We start from the raw sequence: 18728 nt of genomic DNA, 5'->3' as shown, positions 1-18728 counted from the left end.
GAAGAGAAAATTTGCCGGTGTTCTTTGAATTGGGTGGGAGCGAGTGGATAGGCCCTTGTTTTAGTAGGTTGCCCCGTCGAGCGTCTTAAGGCACTGCTCCTCCCCTCCCCTCTACCCGATGATCTCTTCCCACCCCTTCCTCACAACATCCCCCCCTTCACAACCCCTCTCCCCCCCCTCACCTCCGGCTGTTTGAGGTCCTCCAGACTGACCGCACTGAAGACGGTGCCGTCCCGGTGCAGGGCCCCGCGGAAGTCCAGCTCCTCACCCTCGTGCTGTACGGGCAGGTCGCCCACACGGCGCTTGAAGGTGTGCGTGTCGCGGGTGGTCTCCGTGAAGGGAGCCACACCGAGACCCTGCATGGGGCCGGGGGATGGGTGTGTGTGTGGGGGGGGGGTTGCGGGGGGGTAGGCGGGTGAATAGTGTGCGCAACCCCGAATTACAAGAACGGCTGGCCGGGTCGGAGCCGGGTGGGAGAAAGGCGCAGGACAGGGAACAACAGTGGGAGGAAGGGGACGCGGAGGAGGGGTGATGCGGACGGCGACGAGGCAGAGCGGTGGAGAAACTACCTGGTAATGATGATGGTGGAGAGAATGTCTTACAAGCAGTGCTGCCGTACAAGCAGTACAGTAGTACGGCCCCCAAGGAGATGGTACGGCCCACCGGGGTTTCGAAGCAAAGCCGGAGGCACCGAGAAAGAGCAAGAAGCGAGTGTCCCTCCCGCGGCCCCTCTTCCCCCTCTCTTCCCCCCGACACACCCAACGCCCCCGCACCCCTCACCGTGCTCCACGCCCTCTCCCCCAGCCCCGCCAGCCGCTTGCACGGGTCGATCTCGTACTCGGGGTCCTCCGTAAGCGACACGCGAATGGTGTCACCCAGGCCGTCCATCAGCAGCGCCCCGATACCGATGGCGCTCTTCATGCGACCGTCCTCACCCTCACCAGCCTCTGCGGGAGGGGGGCCGGGGGACAGGAAAATGGGCGGAAGAGAAGGGGGAGGGGGAGGGGGAGGGGGAGGGGGAGGGGGAGGGGGAGGGGGAGGGAGAATGGGCCTGGAAAGTCACACATCGGCCCCCCCCACCCGATCACCGTGGACCCCACGCCACCCCACGTCTCCAATGCATGTACCCCACCCTACCCTACCCTACCCTACTTCTTCCTACCGCCATTGAACACTCCGTTCCTTTCTTCCCCTGCCCCCCAACCCCACCTGTCACTCCCAGGTGGAGGGGGTAGTCCCAGCCCTTCTTGTACATCTCCTCCGCCAGCAGCCGGTACGCCTGGACCATCACCAGCGGGTTGGAGGCCTTCATGGAGAACACGAAGTTGTGGTAGTCGTGCTTGCGGCACACGTCAGCGAACTCGAATGCGGACTCCACCATGCCGCTGCTCGCACGTACGTGTTGTGTGTAGGGGTTGGTGAGGTGTGCGAGTGTGTGGAGGTGTTGGGGAGGGGAGAGGGGGGGGAGGGGTAGGAGCCGAGCCCGAGATTGGGGCAAGGTGGAGGTGCAGGGAGAGGGGAGGGCAAGAGAAGGCAGGAGGGGTGTTCAGAAATGTTGTGGAGGTGACGAGATAATCATTAACGATAATTGTTCTGATTACATTCTCACCTCTCCCCCCTCTCGCTCCCCGCCCCCACACCCTCCCCCCTCCCAACAACCCCAGTGCCCCAGCTCCACGACCCATCCCCCTCCTGGTTGCTTAGGGTCATTGCAACTACAGCAACAGCAGCTGCTACCCATGCTCACCCCTCCCCCCTCCCCCACCCCAACCCCCCATCCTCACCGGGGAGTGTCGCCGTAGAATGACAGGATGCGGGCCGACAGGGAGCCGTGGTTGGTCCCAATGCGCACGGCCCGGCCCAGCTGCTTGCACTTGAGCACCAGCGGGGTGAAGGTCTCCTCAATCAGCTCCCGCTCGCGCTCAAACTCCTGGAAGGGGGCATGTGGGGGGGCCCGCGGGCGGCGGGGTACGCAGTTTCAGGCACGGGTACGCGGTTCGGGGTTGCAAGTGGAGTCGACGACGTAAGAGAGCGAAAGATTGTGGTAATCAAGCACGACGGAGAGTGGGTGGGTGGGTGTGTTGGCAGGGGTAGACATACGTGCAGGAGGGGGCGGTGAGAAGGCAAAACACCCCCGCGCGCGATGTTGGCATGACCAGGGGTTAACAACCAGGGGAAAGGGAAAGGGAGACTTCGAACCCTCCCTAGAGCCAGACAGCCGTGCAGTCCCTCCCCAACCAAGCAGCATCATTACTCGACGTCGTCGTCAGGGGGTGGTAGTGGAGGTGGAGACAGCTCTCCACCGGGATACCTCACACTCCTTTTCGAGACAGCCATTCGTCCCTTTCGGCCCCCCCCCGTAACATAACGTCCAGACCCAAACTGCATTGGCGCTGCCAGGTCACAACCTGCAAATGCCGCAACCCCAGGTTCTCACGACGCAACGGGGTTTGGGGACTTTATTGCCGAGCCGTTCTAAACCACTCAGACCCGCCTTTACTGACCCGTGGGTCATCGTAATTGATGACGTCGAAGCTCTTGCGTCCATCCACGAAGTTGCCCGGGTTGATACGGATCTGTACGGAGGGCCCCAGCCGACAGACAGACAGACAGACAGACGGGACAAGGGAGGGTCACAAAACAGCAAGGGCCGAGGTGGTGTGTGTTGAGCAGGGCCAGGTTGAGAAAGGGATGGGCAATAAGCCGCAACACCATCTCCTAATCAACAGGAAAAAAGAGGGTGGCGGGGAGGGGCGTGAATGTGTGTTGCTACACGGAACGGGAGCAGCAGCGGAATGTCTTTTGGGCGCAGGCGCGGGACGGCGGTGGTGTAGCTAAAAATACTCCTAAAGGGAAAGCACTCCTAAAGCAGCGCCGAGTCAAATGCCACCTCCCTCTCTCCTCCTCTCTCTCTCTCCCTCTCCCTCTCCTTCCAGGCTCCTTCCAATCTAACCCTTCCATGCATGTGTATGGCTGCGATCATCCCCTACTTGCTCATACAGCCCAGCCCAGCTACCAAACCCCTTCACTCCGGGCGCATCGTCATTTCATCCTCTCTTCGTACAAGGAAGGAACGAGGGCCCCTTGGCCGCAGAGCACCTGGCGGTTGTCGCGGAGAGCAACAGCTCCAGGCGGCTGAACTAGCATCAGCACCGTCACGGCTGCAGTTGCAATTACTGCCGAGAAGGAGAGAGAGAGAGAGAGAGAGAGAGAGAGAGAGAGAGAAAAAAGCTGCAATGCCCAATGCTCGGCCGTACGGTGGTCTGTGTGTATATTTGTACGTATGTGTGTATCGCGTCGTGCTCTGTACACCACCATCTCAGCTGGGGCTCGATGTGACATTGGACAGCAACCTCCCCACCCTCCTCCTCCCCTCCCTCCTCCTCCCCACCCTCCTCCCACGTTCCTGCTACTTGATGTGTTCAGACCAGCCGGAGGCCTTCCCTCTCCCGATTCGACCCACGTGTTGCCCCCACCAGGCACCAACCTCCCCCCCCACCAAGGCCGCACGACCCCCATAACCCCGAGCTGCCACCACCGTCACCGCCACCTCCACCCATCGCACGCAACGCGATATCTGCAGTCGCTTGTCACTGCGGCATCTTACGACCCCAATCTTCCCCCACTCCCCTCCACCACCGGGATCTCTTGCCGCCGCCCCCCCTCCCTCCCTCCCTCAGATCCCTGCCGGCCCTGAGCTTCCACTCTCCAGCTGGTGTGTACGACCCTGGTACGATTACGGCTGTCGTACCTTTTCGAAGGCATCCGCCACCATCATGGCCACAGTGGGCTGGAAGTGGATATCCGCTACCAGAGGGACATCGTACCTTTCCGGGGGGGAGAGAGGGAGAGGGAGAGGGGGAGGGAGAGGAGGAAGGGGGATAAGACGAGCCGAAGGGATGGGGGGAAAAGGGGGGAAGGGGGGGGACATGGAGGCATGGGGACGTGGCTGGCAGGGTAAGGTAAGGGACCAGGGAAGAGTCCAACAACAAAGTGAATTAGGAGTGTGGGATAACTAGGGAGTGTGCATGGCGCGCAGTCACGTAGCCGGGGCACGAGGATGACAACCGCGGCGCGGATGACGGAAGGCCCAGATGCGCTGGTGCGATGAAGGTAGGAAGGTAGGCCGGCAGGTAGGCCGGCAGGTAGGCCGGCAGGTAGGCAGGTAGGGAGGTGGGGGAGGAGGTAGGAAATGGGGGAGGGAGGTCCATGCGGGCGGTGGCCAGGAGCGCAGACGGCAAGCCCGAGCTGGTCCCCCACCGGAAGCTGCCAGCTAGGAGATAGCCCGACAGGCAGGACCCAGATCCAGATGCAGGGAGAGAGGGCGGCCACTGGCGGCCCAAGTCTCAGCCCTGGAGGATTTGTGCCTGGTCCAGTCACACGCAGTCACGGCACTGGATCGGCACAGCTGGGCCCTTCTCCTTGTCACACGGAATGGTGCCTGCAGGGCTCCTTCCCTCCTGGAATTTGTCCTTTTCATGGACAGATCCCAGCGTGTTCTGGTTCTGAGTGTGCCCCCGGCCTGTCTGGCTGCGCAACGTCGTCGATAGGGTTTTATATGCGCCATCGGTGCACCCGTCCCGGGCCCGCGGGTGCCCACCTGTCCTTAAATAGTTGCTCACGGATGCGCATGCATGCCTCCGCTTCCTTCTTGCCCTGCACCGTGATGCGGACAATGTCTGCGCCCGCATCTGCACACTTTTTCACCTGCATGGCCATCCAGCACACGGGACGCCGCGAGTTGGAAAATTGTAAGACTGCAAACTGCTCTGACGCCTTAACGCATATTTAGGATAGGACGCAAGGTGTGCTGCGCGGCTTTTGTGGCCTTCATGCCAGGCACCTCGATGGCACAGGAGCAGTAACAGCTATTGCAGATCCGTTGCTCATACGAGATAATTCAGATAATGGTGTTTGTTCGCGCCCATTCCTCCTCTTTACATACTATGGTGAACATAAGTAACCACACGACCGCCGACGCTAACGAATGCCGTGGCAGATGCCATTGTTTCTTGCCAATTCATTCCATGAAATTACCTGGTCGACAGTTAGCTGCACGTTCCGCGTATCCGTCGTTGTCATGGTCTGCAGAGCAATCCTGTGCTCACTGCCCACTGGCACCTTGCCGATCTGCAAGGACGAAGCAAGATCTTTTCAGTGGAATGTTGGAATGTCTGGTGAACGTAATTCTGAATATCCAGCTGGAAGGGAGCCCGATTGCCGAGCGACATTAACGCCAACACCCGCTCGAAGCCCACGGTGTAATGGCAGCTTCCAGTGAGCTGACAAACCTAAGCCCGTGGATTCAATTGTAGATGGAATTACGCACCATGACCGTGCGCGTCGGCCGACGCTGGGTCTGGTAGACCGATTCACAGTACTTGTTCAGCAGCATTTTTGTGTGGTGTTAACCAAGCAGACCACCACTGAAAAATCTAATACGAGAAGATTTGAAGCTTGCCCCTCAAGGAAAGGAAACGGGTATCTTCCCGCAGTAAAAGCGCGATGCCAACTGTGCGGCAACCACGACTGGCTTTGTCGTGCAAGCCTGCTCTACTGCATTCTGGAGGCATGCAGCTCATGCATACCGATTACTTTGTTGATAGTCAGATCTTCCTCATCTGGATTTTCGGACACCTTCATTGTGAGGTGTCTCCTACCGTCGTCGAGGATTGAGCATCGGCATTCTTGCAAATGCATTTGAGCTTAGAGTAAGTCTCCAGAGGAATGTCCTAGGATGTCTTTCCGGGAGCGTCTTACTGCCCGTTGAGATGAAGGAAACACAGAGAGGCAGCCAATTGTCCCGTCAGAAGGTAAACATACCGCAAACACTTTCGGGAGGGAATACCTTGCTTCTTCAAATTAATCCAAGCCACGGTAGAGGCGCCGATGTGTTGCTCCCGACCATTCTTGACCCACGGGTCCATTTGTCCGCAAACTTCACTGCGCCAAAACCAACCCAGTTGGGCTTGTGGGTCGGCTGCAAATCAACAATCTCCGTCTGGGCTTTAACATCCCAGGCCATCTCTGCCCTTGTCCCTTGCCTCTAGCTACCTGGCAAAAGACATAAAAAGGCAAACCACATGTCACAACTGCTTTTGCCGTGGGCGAAGACCCCGGGCGCAGCTTAAACCAGTTCAGGTCAGCACCGCACGAGGCATCAAGGGCTTCAATATCCTTTCCCACATTCATAAACCGGCCTCGCTGCTACCGCCTACTTGCACTATCCATCAAACGATAAGACGCTAAAAAGCGTTTGGGAAGAAGCAAGTTGTGCGACGCGCTTCTACAGGCACCCATGAAGCCGCGTGTGCCGCACCTGTGTTCCTGTGTTCCCATATATGCCACAAAACGTCTTAATACCTCATAAAAACGCCTACAAGTAGCTTAACAAACCAGCGCAATTAACGCTCCAAGGGAAGACGCCCCGACAGCTAGTTGGCGGTTGCAAGGCAGGATTCGGTCGCAGCCTCTAGGCTAAGCTTGTGCTTTGCCAGCGCTCCAGCCGCCAGCGGCAACGGAAAACCCATCGTTGTCAGCTGCTCCAAGCAGGACGCAAACTCAGCTGCCTGGCAGGGGGTTCCGGGAGGGGAAACACACACACACACACATATGGGTATGGATTATGACTTACGATTCCTGTATGTAACCCCAGGACGTAAAAACAGAAAGGGTGCCGTGCGCAAACCAACCGACGCCAACCCTCCTTTACTGCGTACTAGTGTTCCGAACGCTCATTCAATCGCGCTCATGGATGGTTGCTGCGTCAAACCGGTCAAAGCGGTCAAACCGGTAAATGCTGTGGGAAGAAAGTACTGGCAGTCTTCTGTCTCTTCTGCGACCGCATTTCTGATCACGTTTTAAGACGATGTCCTGCGCCCCGCACACTCTTGCCGTGTTCTTTGAAAGACACTCTCTGCGTGTGTCTTTCAACAAGACCCGCTCCTCGGCCCGCGCGTCCACCCAGCACCCCTTTCCCCCGAGAAACGGGGAAAGTGGATCGACTCGCGCTCCCCTCTTCTCTCCGTGCTCGCGTCTACAGCCTTTCCACTGCGACGCACCTTTTCAGCTCCGCCACGTCCCGCTCGCCCGTACACCACTCCCAGCGCCGCCGCCGCCTGTGACATCCCTTTAGCGACCAGTTGCAAGATGGCTGGATCTTGCGGAACTTCCCCCGGCTGGGCGCCGCAGATATAGCAGCAACAGCAGCAGCAGCAGCAGCGATGACAGGGACAGAGGCAGCATACGTGAAGTGTCAGGAAAGGTGCATCCTCAGCGGAGTTCGCGTCGAACGATGATGCAGAGGCAGCCTGTCGCCTATATCAATGACGATCGGGGGGCGACAGCATACGAGGTACGGTGCTGCACGCCGACTGGTCATACACGCCTGGTCATACCAACTGCTGCCGCCCTAACAAAGACTCTGGCCATCTTGCGGTGTGACCTTGGTGCGGCAACGCAACAACAACATCAACAACGTCATCAACATCAAAACGTCCCAGAGGCCGGTCCGATCGTGCTCCTATCACATGTGTGCTCTGATAGCCCACCCACCGGGTTATAGCCTCATATCGCAACATCCTTCCCTTTACTCGCCCCAGGCGGATAGCACAGAAAGCCCGCTAGAGGCCTCGTATGAGACAACGGCTTGTTATTGTGACTGCCGTAGGCATATAGTACCTTCACCCCGGTGAAGCCCCCTCAACCCGCACCCCTCAACCCCTCAACCCCTCACACACACACACACACACACACACACACACACACACACACACACACACACACACACACACACACACACACACACACACACACACACACACACACACATCGATACACACATTCACGGTGCACACGGAAGTAGAGGTCGGTCCGTTACAGATGAGAAGACGCCCACAACAGGCAAAGCACATGAGGACACGTGCCACATGCGACATCCCCACGGCGGCGAGCAACACCGGAGCTGACCTTCATTCGGGCCAGGTAGGCATCCACGTCAGGAGAACCGCTGCCCGCCTTGTCACCCTGGCCCTGCAGCCCCCGCCTGGGGCCCTCCACCAGCTGCCTCTCCCGGGACAGGTCGGGACAGGCCAGGGCCTGGGCACCACAGGCAGGCAGAAGTGCGGCGGAAACCGCGACCTGCGGACACAGCTAACGATATAAACCCTAAACCCTGCTACTATGGGACTTGGCTTGCGTAGCCCTTCAGTGGAAAGTCCGATAACGAGTTCGGGGCGGCATCTTACCGGTGGCTCTATGCGTATGTCCTCTGAGAGCTTAAGCCGTAGGGTAGTTATAGACCCTGAAGGGGCATTGCATAGCCCGGGCACTGGTGTTGCAACTGGCGGAGGAGGGGGTACGTAGACAGGTTGCTGATGTTGTTGGGGCTGAGCGAAAGCAGATGAAGGCGCAGGGCTCATAGCCCCAGGCCTTTGTGGATACGAGTACATGGCACGCGAGGCGCAGGCGGACCAAAAACGATTCCGCTACCTATGAGAAGGCGCACAACTTAAGCTACTGTACTTGCGCTAAATTTGAGATATGACAATCAATATGACAACTATTATGAAGGATAAATGCTACAAAGGCAGCGAGCGGTATGTATAGTTTCACGGTGTTAAGCGCTGCGACTCAGCTTGCGACGCGTCCAAGATATGTAACTAGATGGGTGTTGAAAAGCTTTACAATCAAATATTGTTAGCCATGCAGCTTGGTTATACGGTGCACTGCAACACTAGCGACCTATCAGTATAGCTGTCGTACCAAGGAACTCAACCGAACTGTCGAACTGACGGCTGAAGATGAATAGAACCTTAATATTTGTGCTCGTAAGTTGGTTATATTGGCAAGGTAACAAAGAAAGCTAAAACTTCATCTCTAAGCCAGTGCCGACAACTTATCATCCTCTCGTTTTCGCCAACGGTGCGGCAACGAAGACATCATGCAGTCTGCGGCGCGTCTGGTTCTGCGGCCAGTGCTGTTGGCGAGGCGTGCCGGCGTGGAAGCAATCGCAACCACTCCGTCGACGTGCGTGCGGGCCTTGCCAGGCACCTTTTACGGGCGCCGCTGGTTCTCATCATCCCCCCCGTCAGAAGGTATAGCAATCATTTAGTTGCTATGTCCCTCCGCACAGTGCCGTAAACGCGTTTCATGCAAGTATAGGGCCACCTGAACGCACATCACTCAAGGTTCCGTACACCACTTTTGGGCTCCATCCGCCGTACCTGAAAACCTCCCTCCCACCCCGTCCTGAGCTGGGGTGTAAACCGCATAATTAGCATTCATGCACCCCGGTCCCAAACATGCGGCGTCATCAGTCCGGTCACTGTTTGCCGCACAAGCACCCCGGCTCTCGCCACCTTCACCTGCCCTGAGCCATGCCCCGCGCTGTCGCCCGACCGATGCCTCCCTGTCAACCTTCCCCTGCAGATACCCTCCGCAAGGCGGAGCGTATGGTAGAGCTGATGGGACAGAGCACTCAGTTGCAGCAAATCATGATGAATGTGCTGCCTGGTCCGCTGCGCAATCCTGACGTCTTCAAGCAGCTCTTTGGGGACCCGGCCATGCGGCGACAGATTGCGGAAATCATTGCAGCGCGCGTAGGTGATAAGGGAGGTTTGAAGCGGATCTGAGCAGGGCGGTGAAGTTGAGGAGTCGTGAGAAAAGATGGAACAGGGGATTGCAGGGGACAGGAAAGGATCACCGGACGTAGGGCCAAGGCGTGGGCGTATCTTGAATGGCCAGACCGATAGAGGGGCATCTTGCGGGTTTGGGTTATGATCCTCACCAGACGGGCTAGGACGGCCCCGGCAAGGCCCATACTGGACTACCTGGTTGATGTCACGATCTGAAACTCTGAATTTATCTATGTACAATAAGCAAGGCGTTTACACGGTCTAGTCCTAAGCGCCAGACCTGGGAACACTGCGAATCCAGCATTTTCTGATGCTGTGGCAGTGTTTCCCTGAGACTCTCTCCTCCGCGCCCGCTCTCCGCCTCACAGGGCCTCTCCATTCCGGACCACCTGTTGGATCGCATGAGTCCGGCAGCCATGGACGACACCTTTGCTCGCGCGTCCCGGCTGGGTCTGGACCCTGGCCAGATGTTCACCAAACTCATGGGGCATCCGGGGCTGCTGGCCAAGCTGCAGCAGCCTCGCATCTTGGCTGCCTTCCTGGATATTAGCGAGGACCCGTCACGCGAGATCAAGTACGAAGGGGAAAAGGATCTGCTGGAGGTGGTGCACAAGGTACGGGTATAAGTGCTGGGCTGTGTTGGTTTTGAGTGAGGCCTTGGTGTCTATAGGCACTGGATCAGTGAAGCGTGCAGGTGACCGAAAGCCGCGACGAGTCGATTTCTTCCATTATGCCGCAGGTGCGGGAAATTATGGGTACCTCGAAACCCCGGGCTGCACCTGCAGCTAGTGCGCCCGCTGCCAGCACAATTGAGCTGCCACCATCGCCACCATCCAGGTCGGAGACAGAGGGCGTTGCCTCTGTTAGCGGAGGCGTCCCGCCTCCCCCGGGCCAGCCGCCTAGTGGAGAGTCTGCCGGCGTCAGCGGAGCCCTGGACAGTATTGCTTCCAATAGTAGGGCAGCAGCCATGAATCCGTTAATAGCACTTATGTCTACCGATCGCGAAGCTTCAAAGTAAGGATGCGTGGCTCCATGGCTCTGAAGACCTGTATCTCTGCATTTCGTAATTTCCGGTCTATACATCGTAGTCTGTAATGGGATACGTTTTAACTAATTTCTTACGTATCTCATCGAATAATTACCGCAGGTGGCTAGATAATCCGCAAGTTGTGGCTGCTTTTGAGGAGGTACGAAGCTAAGAACTTGCAAAACACATAACAGTAAAACATTAAGCTAAATAATCATGTCTCAGGTACATCGGAGCCCTTGGAAGACAGTCAAGTATATTTTTAATCGTGATGTTATGGCAGCGTTTAAGGTGAGTAGGAAGGAAGGATCCGGGCTGGAATTAGGGAAGTGCTCTGTCGCAGAATTAGCCTCGTGAGAAAATTTTGGTCTACCCGACCGTGTGTCCTGCCCTCTAGTTGAGTACTTTAGTACGTATTTAAAATAGGTTGATTTTGTTTTGATTTTAGAATTATATAATTAGTCAATTTCCTGGTATATCGTGTTAACCTATTAGTAGTTTTGTTAAATTTTTATCCTGCTTTTTGATCTACCTGCAGGACCTCAAAGAGCTGATGCGAAAAAAGAAATTGTGAAGGGATTGTTGTAACGCCTTTACAGCATGGCAGCGAAATAGCACATCGTACTTTCTTGTGTAAAAATGATTATGACGCACGTACGTGAATTACATAAAAGTCTCCGCATCTGCAATACCTCCCCAATGCTCTTGCCAAGTACAATTCCTCACAAAACAAAGGCGGCAAGAGTTTTATTCACGCACAAAACGTTCACAGTCCACCGCGCAGACGGAGCACCAGGTGCAAGGTGCTCTCCTTCTGAATGTTGTAGTCCGCCAGAGTGCGGCCATCCTCCAGCTGCTTGCCAGCAAAAATCAGACGCTGCTGGTCCGGCGGAATGCCTACAAGCGGAGAACCGCACAAGCCATGGGGTGTAAAAGGAGTTTCGAAAAAGACAGGAACAGCTAAGCGAACCCAAGGCGGAAAACAGAGCTGCAACTTCTCCCCATTTCAAGTGATGCACCCCTGAGTCCCAGTTGCTTACCCTCCTTGTCCTGAATCTTGGCCTTGACGTTCTCGATGGTGTCCGAAGACTCGACCTCCAGGGTAATGGTCTTACCCGTAAGGGTCTTCACGAAGATCTGCATGCCACCACGCAGACGGAGCACCAGGTGCAAGGTGCTCTCCTTCTGAATGTTGTAGTCCGCCAGAGTGCGGCCATCCTCCAGCTGCTTGCCAGCAAAAATCAGACGCTGCTGGTCCGGCGGAATGCCTACAAGCGGAGAATCGCACAAGCCATGGGGTGTAAAAGGAGTTTTGAAAAAGACAGGAACAGCTAAGCGAACCCAAGGCGGAAAACAGAGCTGCAACTTCTCCCCATTTCAAGTGATGCACCCCTGAGTCCCAGTTGCTTACCCTCCTTGTCCTGAATCTTGGCCTTGACGTTCTCGATGGTGTCCGAAGACTCGACCTCCAGGGTAATGGTCTTACCCGTAAGGGTCTTCACGAAGATCTGCATGCCACCACGCAGACGGAGCACCAGGTGCAAGGTGCTCTCCTTCTGAATGTTGTAGTCCGCCAGAGTGCGGCCATCCTCCAGCTGCTTGCCAGCAAAAATCAGACGCTGCTGGTCCGGCGGAATGCCTACAAGCGGAGAATCGCACAAGCCATGGGGTGTAAAAGGAGTTTTGAAAAAGACAAAGGCGGAAAACAGAGCTGCAACTTCTCCCCATTTCAAGTGATGCACCCCAGAGTCCCAGATGCTTACCCTCCTTGTCCTGAATCTTGGCCTTGACGTTCTCGATGGTGTCCGAAGACTCGACCTCCAGGGTAATGGTCTTACCCGTAAGGGTCTTCACGAAGATCTGCATGCCACCGCGCAGACGGAGCACCAGGTGCAAGGTGCTCTCCTTCTGAATGTTGTAGTCCGCCAGAGTGCGGCCATCCTCCAGCTGCTTGCCAGCAAAAATCAGACGCTGCTGGTCCGGCGGAATGCCTACAAGGGAAAGCGAACGCAGAGGTGGTGCTCTGGATGTGCCACGTCTTTGACTAAACTTGTCGCCAAAAGAAGGGGCACCTCTTTATTTACACGAGAACATTTAAGCGTAAAAAAGAGAAATGGGCCCACGCTGCCCACTTTTGCCAACACGCGTTGGTTTGTGACATCATGACAAAGAAGTTACGTGACAACGCAGCGCTGGATAAGACAGAATACGTAAAGCGCTTATTGCTGCTGAGGACTTTTGATGGAAGACATCCGTAGGCGACGTCAAACGTGGAAACCCTACTGCCTGGGGCATGGCCAAGGCCGCTATGCTGTCATGTTCCTAGCACACAAGCATTTCTACACATGCCCTACAGGGCATGACTGGAACAGCTCAACAACAAGTTTTGAGGGCGCCTTCTACCATGTTCATCTCGGGCCACAAAAGGCCAAAAACTCGACTCACCCTCCTTGTCCTGAATCTTGGCTTTTACATTCTCAATAGTATCCGAGGACTCGACCTCAAGGGTAATAGTCTTCCCCGTAAGGGTCTTGACAAAGATCTGCATGACTCCGACTTCTTACGAGGACTACTTGCGTAGTGTTGCCTTGGTATCTGACACGAAATAAATGCGAGATTTATAAATGCAGAGGTTGCAGCTACCCAAACAAAGAGATAGTTATTGGATGGGTGTCTTCAAACGCTTTATACCACCGCGGACACTGCCGTACCTGTCTCGTGAAAAATCGTTGCATGCAGCTCGGGGCCGCGTAACTTCCGTTGGGAGACAACTTCCGTTTCAAATAATCGAGAAACCTTTAGCTATACCAAGAAATATTGTTTTAAGGAGACCCCTCTTCAACGACATCTTATGGTTGCATATGCGTTGCATGGTCATGATTTTACCTGAATTGAACATAGTCCTCAGCTCAATCCAAATACAGTCATTTGCTTCATTTTCCTCTGATGGTGCCTCGCCGCCTGCATTTGCCGCGTGGGGGCATCTGAACAAGCGTTGCAGTCCCAAGCCGTCTATTCAACTTTTTACATCAGGGTGATCCTATTTAATTTGGGATGGGTTTTCTTTTGGGTGCCTGTATGATGCACTGTACTTCTGGGTGCCTGTGTACTTCTGGGTGCCTGTATGAGGCAGTTTGCTTCTGCATATATAACGCATATGCGTTTTGCATAGCTTTTTGTGCTATGTTGGCACCAATGCATTCTGTGACTCCGGCTCCTCCTGGGTGAGGGTTTAGGGTCCCCCCCGGGCTCCGGTTTCATGTGGAGGGTACGCAGGGTTTCTGTATCACTACTAGACGGACAAGGAGATTTTTCCGATTATTCAGCGGATTAGATAGTCAGCGGATGCTTGGCCTATTACGAAATTGGTGTTAGCGCAAAACGCCATACAGAACATCATCCCTTTGCATGTGGCAACGGGGTGGTGTTTTATAAAATCCAAAACACGACATCATCAGGTTATGCCACACCACTAACCAGTGCACCAGAAAGAATAGGTTTCGGGACTAGCCATACTACAGGCACGGTGCCCCTACCGACCTGCCAAGACCTGCATACCGGTGGTTGGGCTCTGCCATACGTTCGCAATACATCGTTCCAGTCGTGTCGTCATGTACAGCACGAAGCAAGGGAGGCAAAGGCCACCATGGCCTGCCGAATCGAGTCTGCCGGGGCCGGAACCAGATTATCTATCTGGGGACACCTCCAAGTGGGCATACATGGAGCCCCACACACAGCGGCCGCCAGCCATACTACAAAACTGCTGCCCGTCAGGTGCTTCACCGAGGTCACTCGAGGGGTCCAAGAAAGTTCGTCAACTTAAAGGGGTCACACTGAAAACCATTATAGGCAGAGCACCATGAAAACTTCATTTACCCGTACCACAGCTCGCCACACAACTCAAAATTTCGCACATGTCCCGTCACACGCACAAGTCCCAACACGGCTTCAGGTCACCCACACCGTAGCCATGTAGCGGCCAACCTTCGGGTCGCCGCCGTTTCCCACCTTGCCCCTAGACTGTTTCACCGGGCCTTCTCTTGCCGCATGGCGAAGTCATCGAGATGCGTTCCCAGATATTACCAGCCAAGCCATGTATCCCTGGCTGCACGCAGCACAGCGCGTAAACCCTTCCCAAAGCCAGACATGGAGTCAACGGACATACGCGCACAATGCTCAAAATAACGTCCATCAGACATACGTTACGGGCATCACTGGCCGCTCACGCGCCTCGCTGCTCGTGTCGCTCTCGCTTGACCGACCGAAAAAGCCCTCTCCTTTCCAGCTGGGCAGCGCGCCGCTCATCAGCTCCTCAAGTTCAGCCATCCGTGGGAAGCCACCCACCAGGCACCCTTACCGGGAAGTCCTTCGAAGGAAATACCACAGGAAGCTTCTGAACCAGCCACCGGCAAAACACAGGCGGACCCTGACTCACGGCCCTCCACTCAACCCGGCGTCTCCATCCTGCCCAACGTCCCTCCACAAAACTGTGCATGTTTTACAAGCACAATGTGGCATGGAGAATGTTTGTTCACTCAGCGTAATGCACGGGGGATGAAGCAGCCTGGGGGCCGGGTTGGCGACCCACACCTCCCTCTGCCCAAACAGGTAAGCAAGCACCTCCCGCTGCACCGAGACAGACAACGCAGAAGAGCCAAACTGGAGAGGTCGTCCAGGGGTGATCCGCCTGCAGGCAGAGACCGTGTTCCCAGGCCAAATCATGCACCCCAGCATTTCGACCTCGCCCAGGACAAACTCCTCTCCTCGCCCATCTACCGCAAAGTGCCGTGGACAGCCCGCACACAGCCGAAACACGCACACGTACAAGCATTCGCGCCACGTCGCACTGCGACATGCCTCTCGCGCGTACGGCGACGCACGTCGGTTGTCGTCCCTCACGCGTACACGCGCGCCCATTACAAGGGCACCGTACATTATCCTGGCGGCGGCACGGCAGCTGGGGAGGGCTTATCGAATCCTCAGGCGGTCGCCAGGATACAGCCTGCTTGGGTTCTTAAGCAGCGCCTTGTTTTTCTGATACACATCCTCCACACGCTTTTTGAAGCAGGACGCGATGTGACACAGCGTGTCATCCTCCTGGACCTGCACACACACACGGGAAACAAGGAATCAAAGATTACACTGACGACCTGTTTCATAAAGAGCCCTGTTCTTAGCGTTGTTTAAGACCACAGTAGCAGGATCGCCGGATGCGCTCCTCCGGCTATAAATACGCTCACCGTCCCGTCTTTGACCCACACCACCACGTATCCTGCCCGACAGCTGGTAAGCCGCCCGGTTGCAGCACCCAGTAGTATGCGTCCCAGCTGCCGCCCATCCTACCCAGTCCTCCTCCTCCTCCCCTACCTCGTAATATACAGGCCGCTTCTTCCACAGGTACACCAGCGCGCCAACCACCATGCCACCCAACACTGCCAGCGGCAGCGGCACCTGCGTCGGACCGCTACGGCTGCCGTCGCTAGGCCTCCCAGGTCGCCGCGAGCCCGTGGACGAGACCTGCTGCCGTGGCGGCCCCCGCGCCATGCCTGGCCCGGCGGCCATAGGGCCCCGCGTGCCGGCTGCATGCCCAGAAACCGATGCTGCCGCGCCGGGGGACCCCATAGGGCTGCCGTTGGCGTACAAGTGCCCGCTGCCGCTGCCATTGGTCGCGGTGTTGCCGGCGGCACCGGCGGCTGCGGTGGCGGAGGAGCCCTGCTGATCTGCGGGCGAGGAGGCGGCGGTTAGTCTGCCACTGGTGCTGGTGCCGCCAGGGGCGGCTGCGCTGGGGAGGTCGCGGAAGGCGGACGTGGAAGGCGTCTGAAGGGCCAGGAACAGCAATATAGGGAATACGAATTTCGGAGGAAAAAGAGACGGTGAAGAGAAAAGCCATAGCAGATAATCACATGTGCCGTAACCCTGAACTTTGTTCCTCTGCGTAATGAGAGGAACAAGGTGCAGGCAAGCCGCGGCGCCTATTCTACCTCGAACCAGCTCTACATGCAACCTGGAGCCGCTGCCTTGGGTCCACCCCCACACCTGCGGCGCCGGGGGACCCTCCAGCGCTCGCTCCTTGGCCTGGCGAGCCGCAATGGCGTACGTGGGCGACATGGGCCGGTGCGCGCCGGCTGCGGATCCGAAACCGACAGAAGCCGGGGCCAGCAGGCGGGAGGTAGGGGCGTTAGTCGGGGTAAGAAATACGTTTCGGGTAAACCGACGGCATCTTCAGGCGGATATCCAGCAAGAGGCTCTCTTTCCTTTTTCTTCATAACGGCGTCGCGGATAATCCATCCAGGCATTCACAGTGCACAGAATTTGCAGGTGTGGGGGATTAGTGTCAGGATCGCCGCGCGCTTCGTTTGTTGGCCTGCTGCACCCGCGACGCGTGTATGCTCGCACCGTCCTCACCCTCGCGCATGTGATGCATGGAACCCCCATGCCACCGGCGCCCAGCAGAAATGCACAAAGCAATCCAATCTAAGGATTGTCCCCTCCTACTTCAATCGACCCAGATCGACCCATGCCGACGACCCAGATTGAGGACCAGATCGACCCATGCCGACAACCCAGATTCGAACCAAATCATCCCAACAGCAACCCACCGACCTGAGAGGTACCTGAGCACCAGGCACAGCTCCGCACTGACATCGCGGCCGGCGGTCCTCAGCTGGAACCAGTGTACTATGGTGCCTCTGGAGGTGATGGTCAGGATGCGCAGGTCGTCGGAGCCCACCACCAGGTCGCCGCGGGGGCCCACTTGGAGCAGCTCGATCTGGGTCACCCGGAGAGAGGGGGCCGGAGGTGAACGGGCTTTTTTTTGGACGGTGGTGGTTTTAAGGGTAAAAGGAGCCACAGGAGGAGCGCGGTAAAGTAGGACATGCCGCATTGTAGTCACTGCAGCCGAGGAGCGGTGGTGTAAACTTTGCCATTTCCATGAGCATGTGCTTTCAGGACTCATATTGCTCACAGAGGAATCGGTCGTTGGGATGCGGGTAGGCGAAATGGACCGGCGAAGGGAGTGTCGTTTTCCTCTGACCCACATTCGTACCTGGGATCCCTCAGGACCCTCGCCTATCCCACGCATTGCAGGAAAACAGTTATTAAAGGCGTCATGCATTATTCCCGTAACTTATACATCGTTAAGGAGAAACATAGCAGCGATGCGAAACTGCGCGCAGTGAGGTGTCAGTTGTGGCATGGCCGGGCTGGCGAGAGCCCAACGTCTGCACAACATTTCCCCTTAGGTAGGAGGAGCCGGCAAGGTTCAGCTGTGCGTCACAATAATATTTTATGATGTCAGTCATGTGTTATGTGTCTGTTGTGTGATGCATCTTGGACTCATTGCGGTTGGGCGGTGGCGAATCGCGATAGGATTGTATGCTGGAAGCACACGATGCCGTACCCGAAGGATGTCCGTTTCTGGCAAAGGAACCGAAAGCCGGCAGTCCTTCAGAAACTTGGGTTGAAGTGAGCCTTTGACGACGTCAGTTTTTACCTGCATTAGCCCGTGTTATGGAATTAGAAGTGACTACGAAAGGCAGGCCGAACACCATCGCGCACAGCTGAGCAATCCTGCATAGAACAGACCTCGTTGCTCCCAACACGAAGCTTTACGTAAAAGTTTTTCTCCGCAAAGTCATCTGCTTGTAAGTTTCGTGCTTCTGCGCAAGTGTTCACCGCAATCATCAAGTCCCGTTGCGACCAGCGACAACGCAAGGTTTTTCACCTCTGAGTATTCACTAACCTATAACAGAAACACAGAGTTTGCCGGCCATTTGCCAAAGTCCAGGTCTGTGACTGCCTCGGGTAGGTGAGTAACGTTGAAAGGAGAAACGGTTATCGCCGCGAAGTTCCGATATGACGCATGACTTGTATAGACATTTATTGGAACAGTTGAGAACTAATCGAACTGCATCCGGCCTGTCGTTGCACCATGAGTACCGGTAACAGCCTGGCGCGTCTACAGGAAGACAGTGGCTAGAATGGGTGTAGGCTCAGGTGTTTCATCTTATCGCATGTAGCAAAAAACAACTGACATGAAATGTGCCGTTATGACCGCTGTACTACAT

The 18728-nt window shown here is 56.2% G+C and overlaps 5 protein-coding genes across 5 annotated transcripts in view; 1 reads left to right on the top strand and 4 right to left on the bottom strand.

Moving 5' to 3' along the window:
* The window catches only part of VOLCADRAFT_63610 (uncharacterized protein), a gene marked incomplete at both ends in the record, with an annotated part of 8710 nt that extends 3315 nt beyond the window's left edge, over positions 1–5395 (bottom strand). Inside the window, 9 exons of the mRNA XM_002953436.1 lie at positions 183–356; positions 781–947; positions 1210–1385; positions 1785–1927; positions 2505–2576; positions 3752–3827; positions 4601–4707; positions 5038–5130; positions 5330–5395. Coding sequence (XP_002953482.1) covers positions 183–356; positions 781–947; positions 1210–1385; positions 1785–1927; positions 2505–2576; positions 3752–3827; positions 4601–4707; positions 5038–5130; positions 5330–5395 — 1074 coding nt within the window. The remainder of the gene's footprint in view (positions 1–182; positions 357–780; positions 948–1209; positions 1386–1784; positions 1928–2504; positions 2577–3751; positions 3828–4600; positions 4708–5037; positions 5131–5329) is intronic.
* A 1039-nt stretch (positions 5396–6434) lies between these two features.
* VOLCADRAFT_94330 (uncharacterized protein) lies at positions 6435–8450 on the bottom strand (the record flags this gene model as incomplete). The annotated part of the gene is made up of 4 exons (XM_002953435.1): positions 6435–6569; positions 7062–7178; positions 7969–8097; positions 8247–8450. 4 exons carry the CDS (start codon positions 8448–8450, stop codon positions 6435–6437), a joined length of 585 nt encoding a protein of 194 aa, XP_002953481.1.
* A 377-nt stretch (positions 8451–8827) lies between these two features.
* Positions 8828–11262, top strand: VOLCADRAFT_106004 (uncharacterized protein). Its single transcript, XM_002953522.1, has 7 exons — positions 8828–9095; positions 9430–9599; positions 10004–10249; positions 10375–10649; positions 10783–10822; positions 10888–10953; positions 11201–11262. The coding sequence occupies exons 1-7, from the start codon at positions 8942–8944 to the stop codon at positions 11234–11236; spliced, it is 987 nt and encodes a 328-aa protein (XP_002953568.1). The 5' UTR covers positions 8828–8941; the 3' UTR covers positions 11237–11262.
* ubqA (polyubiquitin) lies at positions 11242–13448 on the bottom strand. The gene is made up of 5 exons (XM_002953434.1): positions 13108–13448; positions 12426–12653; positions 12074–12301; positions 11703–11930; positions 11242–11559 (listed from the first exon to the last, which is right to left on the bottom strand). Exons 1-5 carry the CDS (start codon positions 13208–13210, stop codon positions 11429–11431), a joined length of 918 nt encoding a protein of 305 aa, XP_002953480.1. The 5' UTR covers positions 13211–13448; the 3' UTR covers positions 11242–11428.
* A 2182-nt stretch (positions 13449–15630) lies between these two features.
* Positions 15631–18434, bottom strand: VOLCADRAFT_102136 (uncharacterized protein; the record flags this gene model as incomplete). The annotated part of the gene is made up of 8 exons (XM_002953433.1): positions 15631–15765; positions 16030–16241; positions 16350–16479; positions 16699–16787; positions 17266–17431; positions 18062–18154; positions 18247–18320; positions 18404–18434. The coding sequence occupies 8 exons, from the start codon at positions 18432–18434 to the stop codon at positions 15631–15633; spliced, it is 930 nt and encodes a 309-aa protein (XP_002953479.1).
* Between the last annotated feature and the right edge of the window lie 294 nt (positions 18435–18728).

This window comes from Volvox carteri (assembly GCF_000143455.1).
Source record: "Volvox carteri f. nagariensis unplaced genomic scaffold VOLCAscaffold_36, whole genome shotgun sequence".
NCBI classification, from domain to species: domain Eukaryota; kingdom Viridiplantae; phylum Chlorophyta; class Chlorophyceae; order Chlamydomonadales; family Volvocaceae; genus Volvox; species Volvox carteri.
The sequence above is the reverse complement of the archived record's forward strand: the minus strand, read 5'-3'. Positions and strand labels throughout refer to the sequence as shown.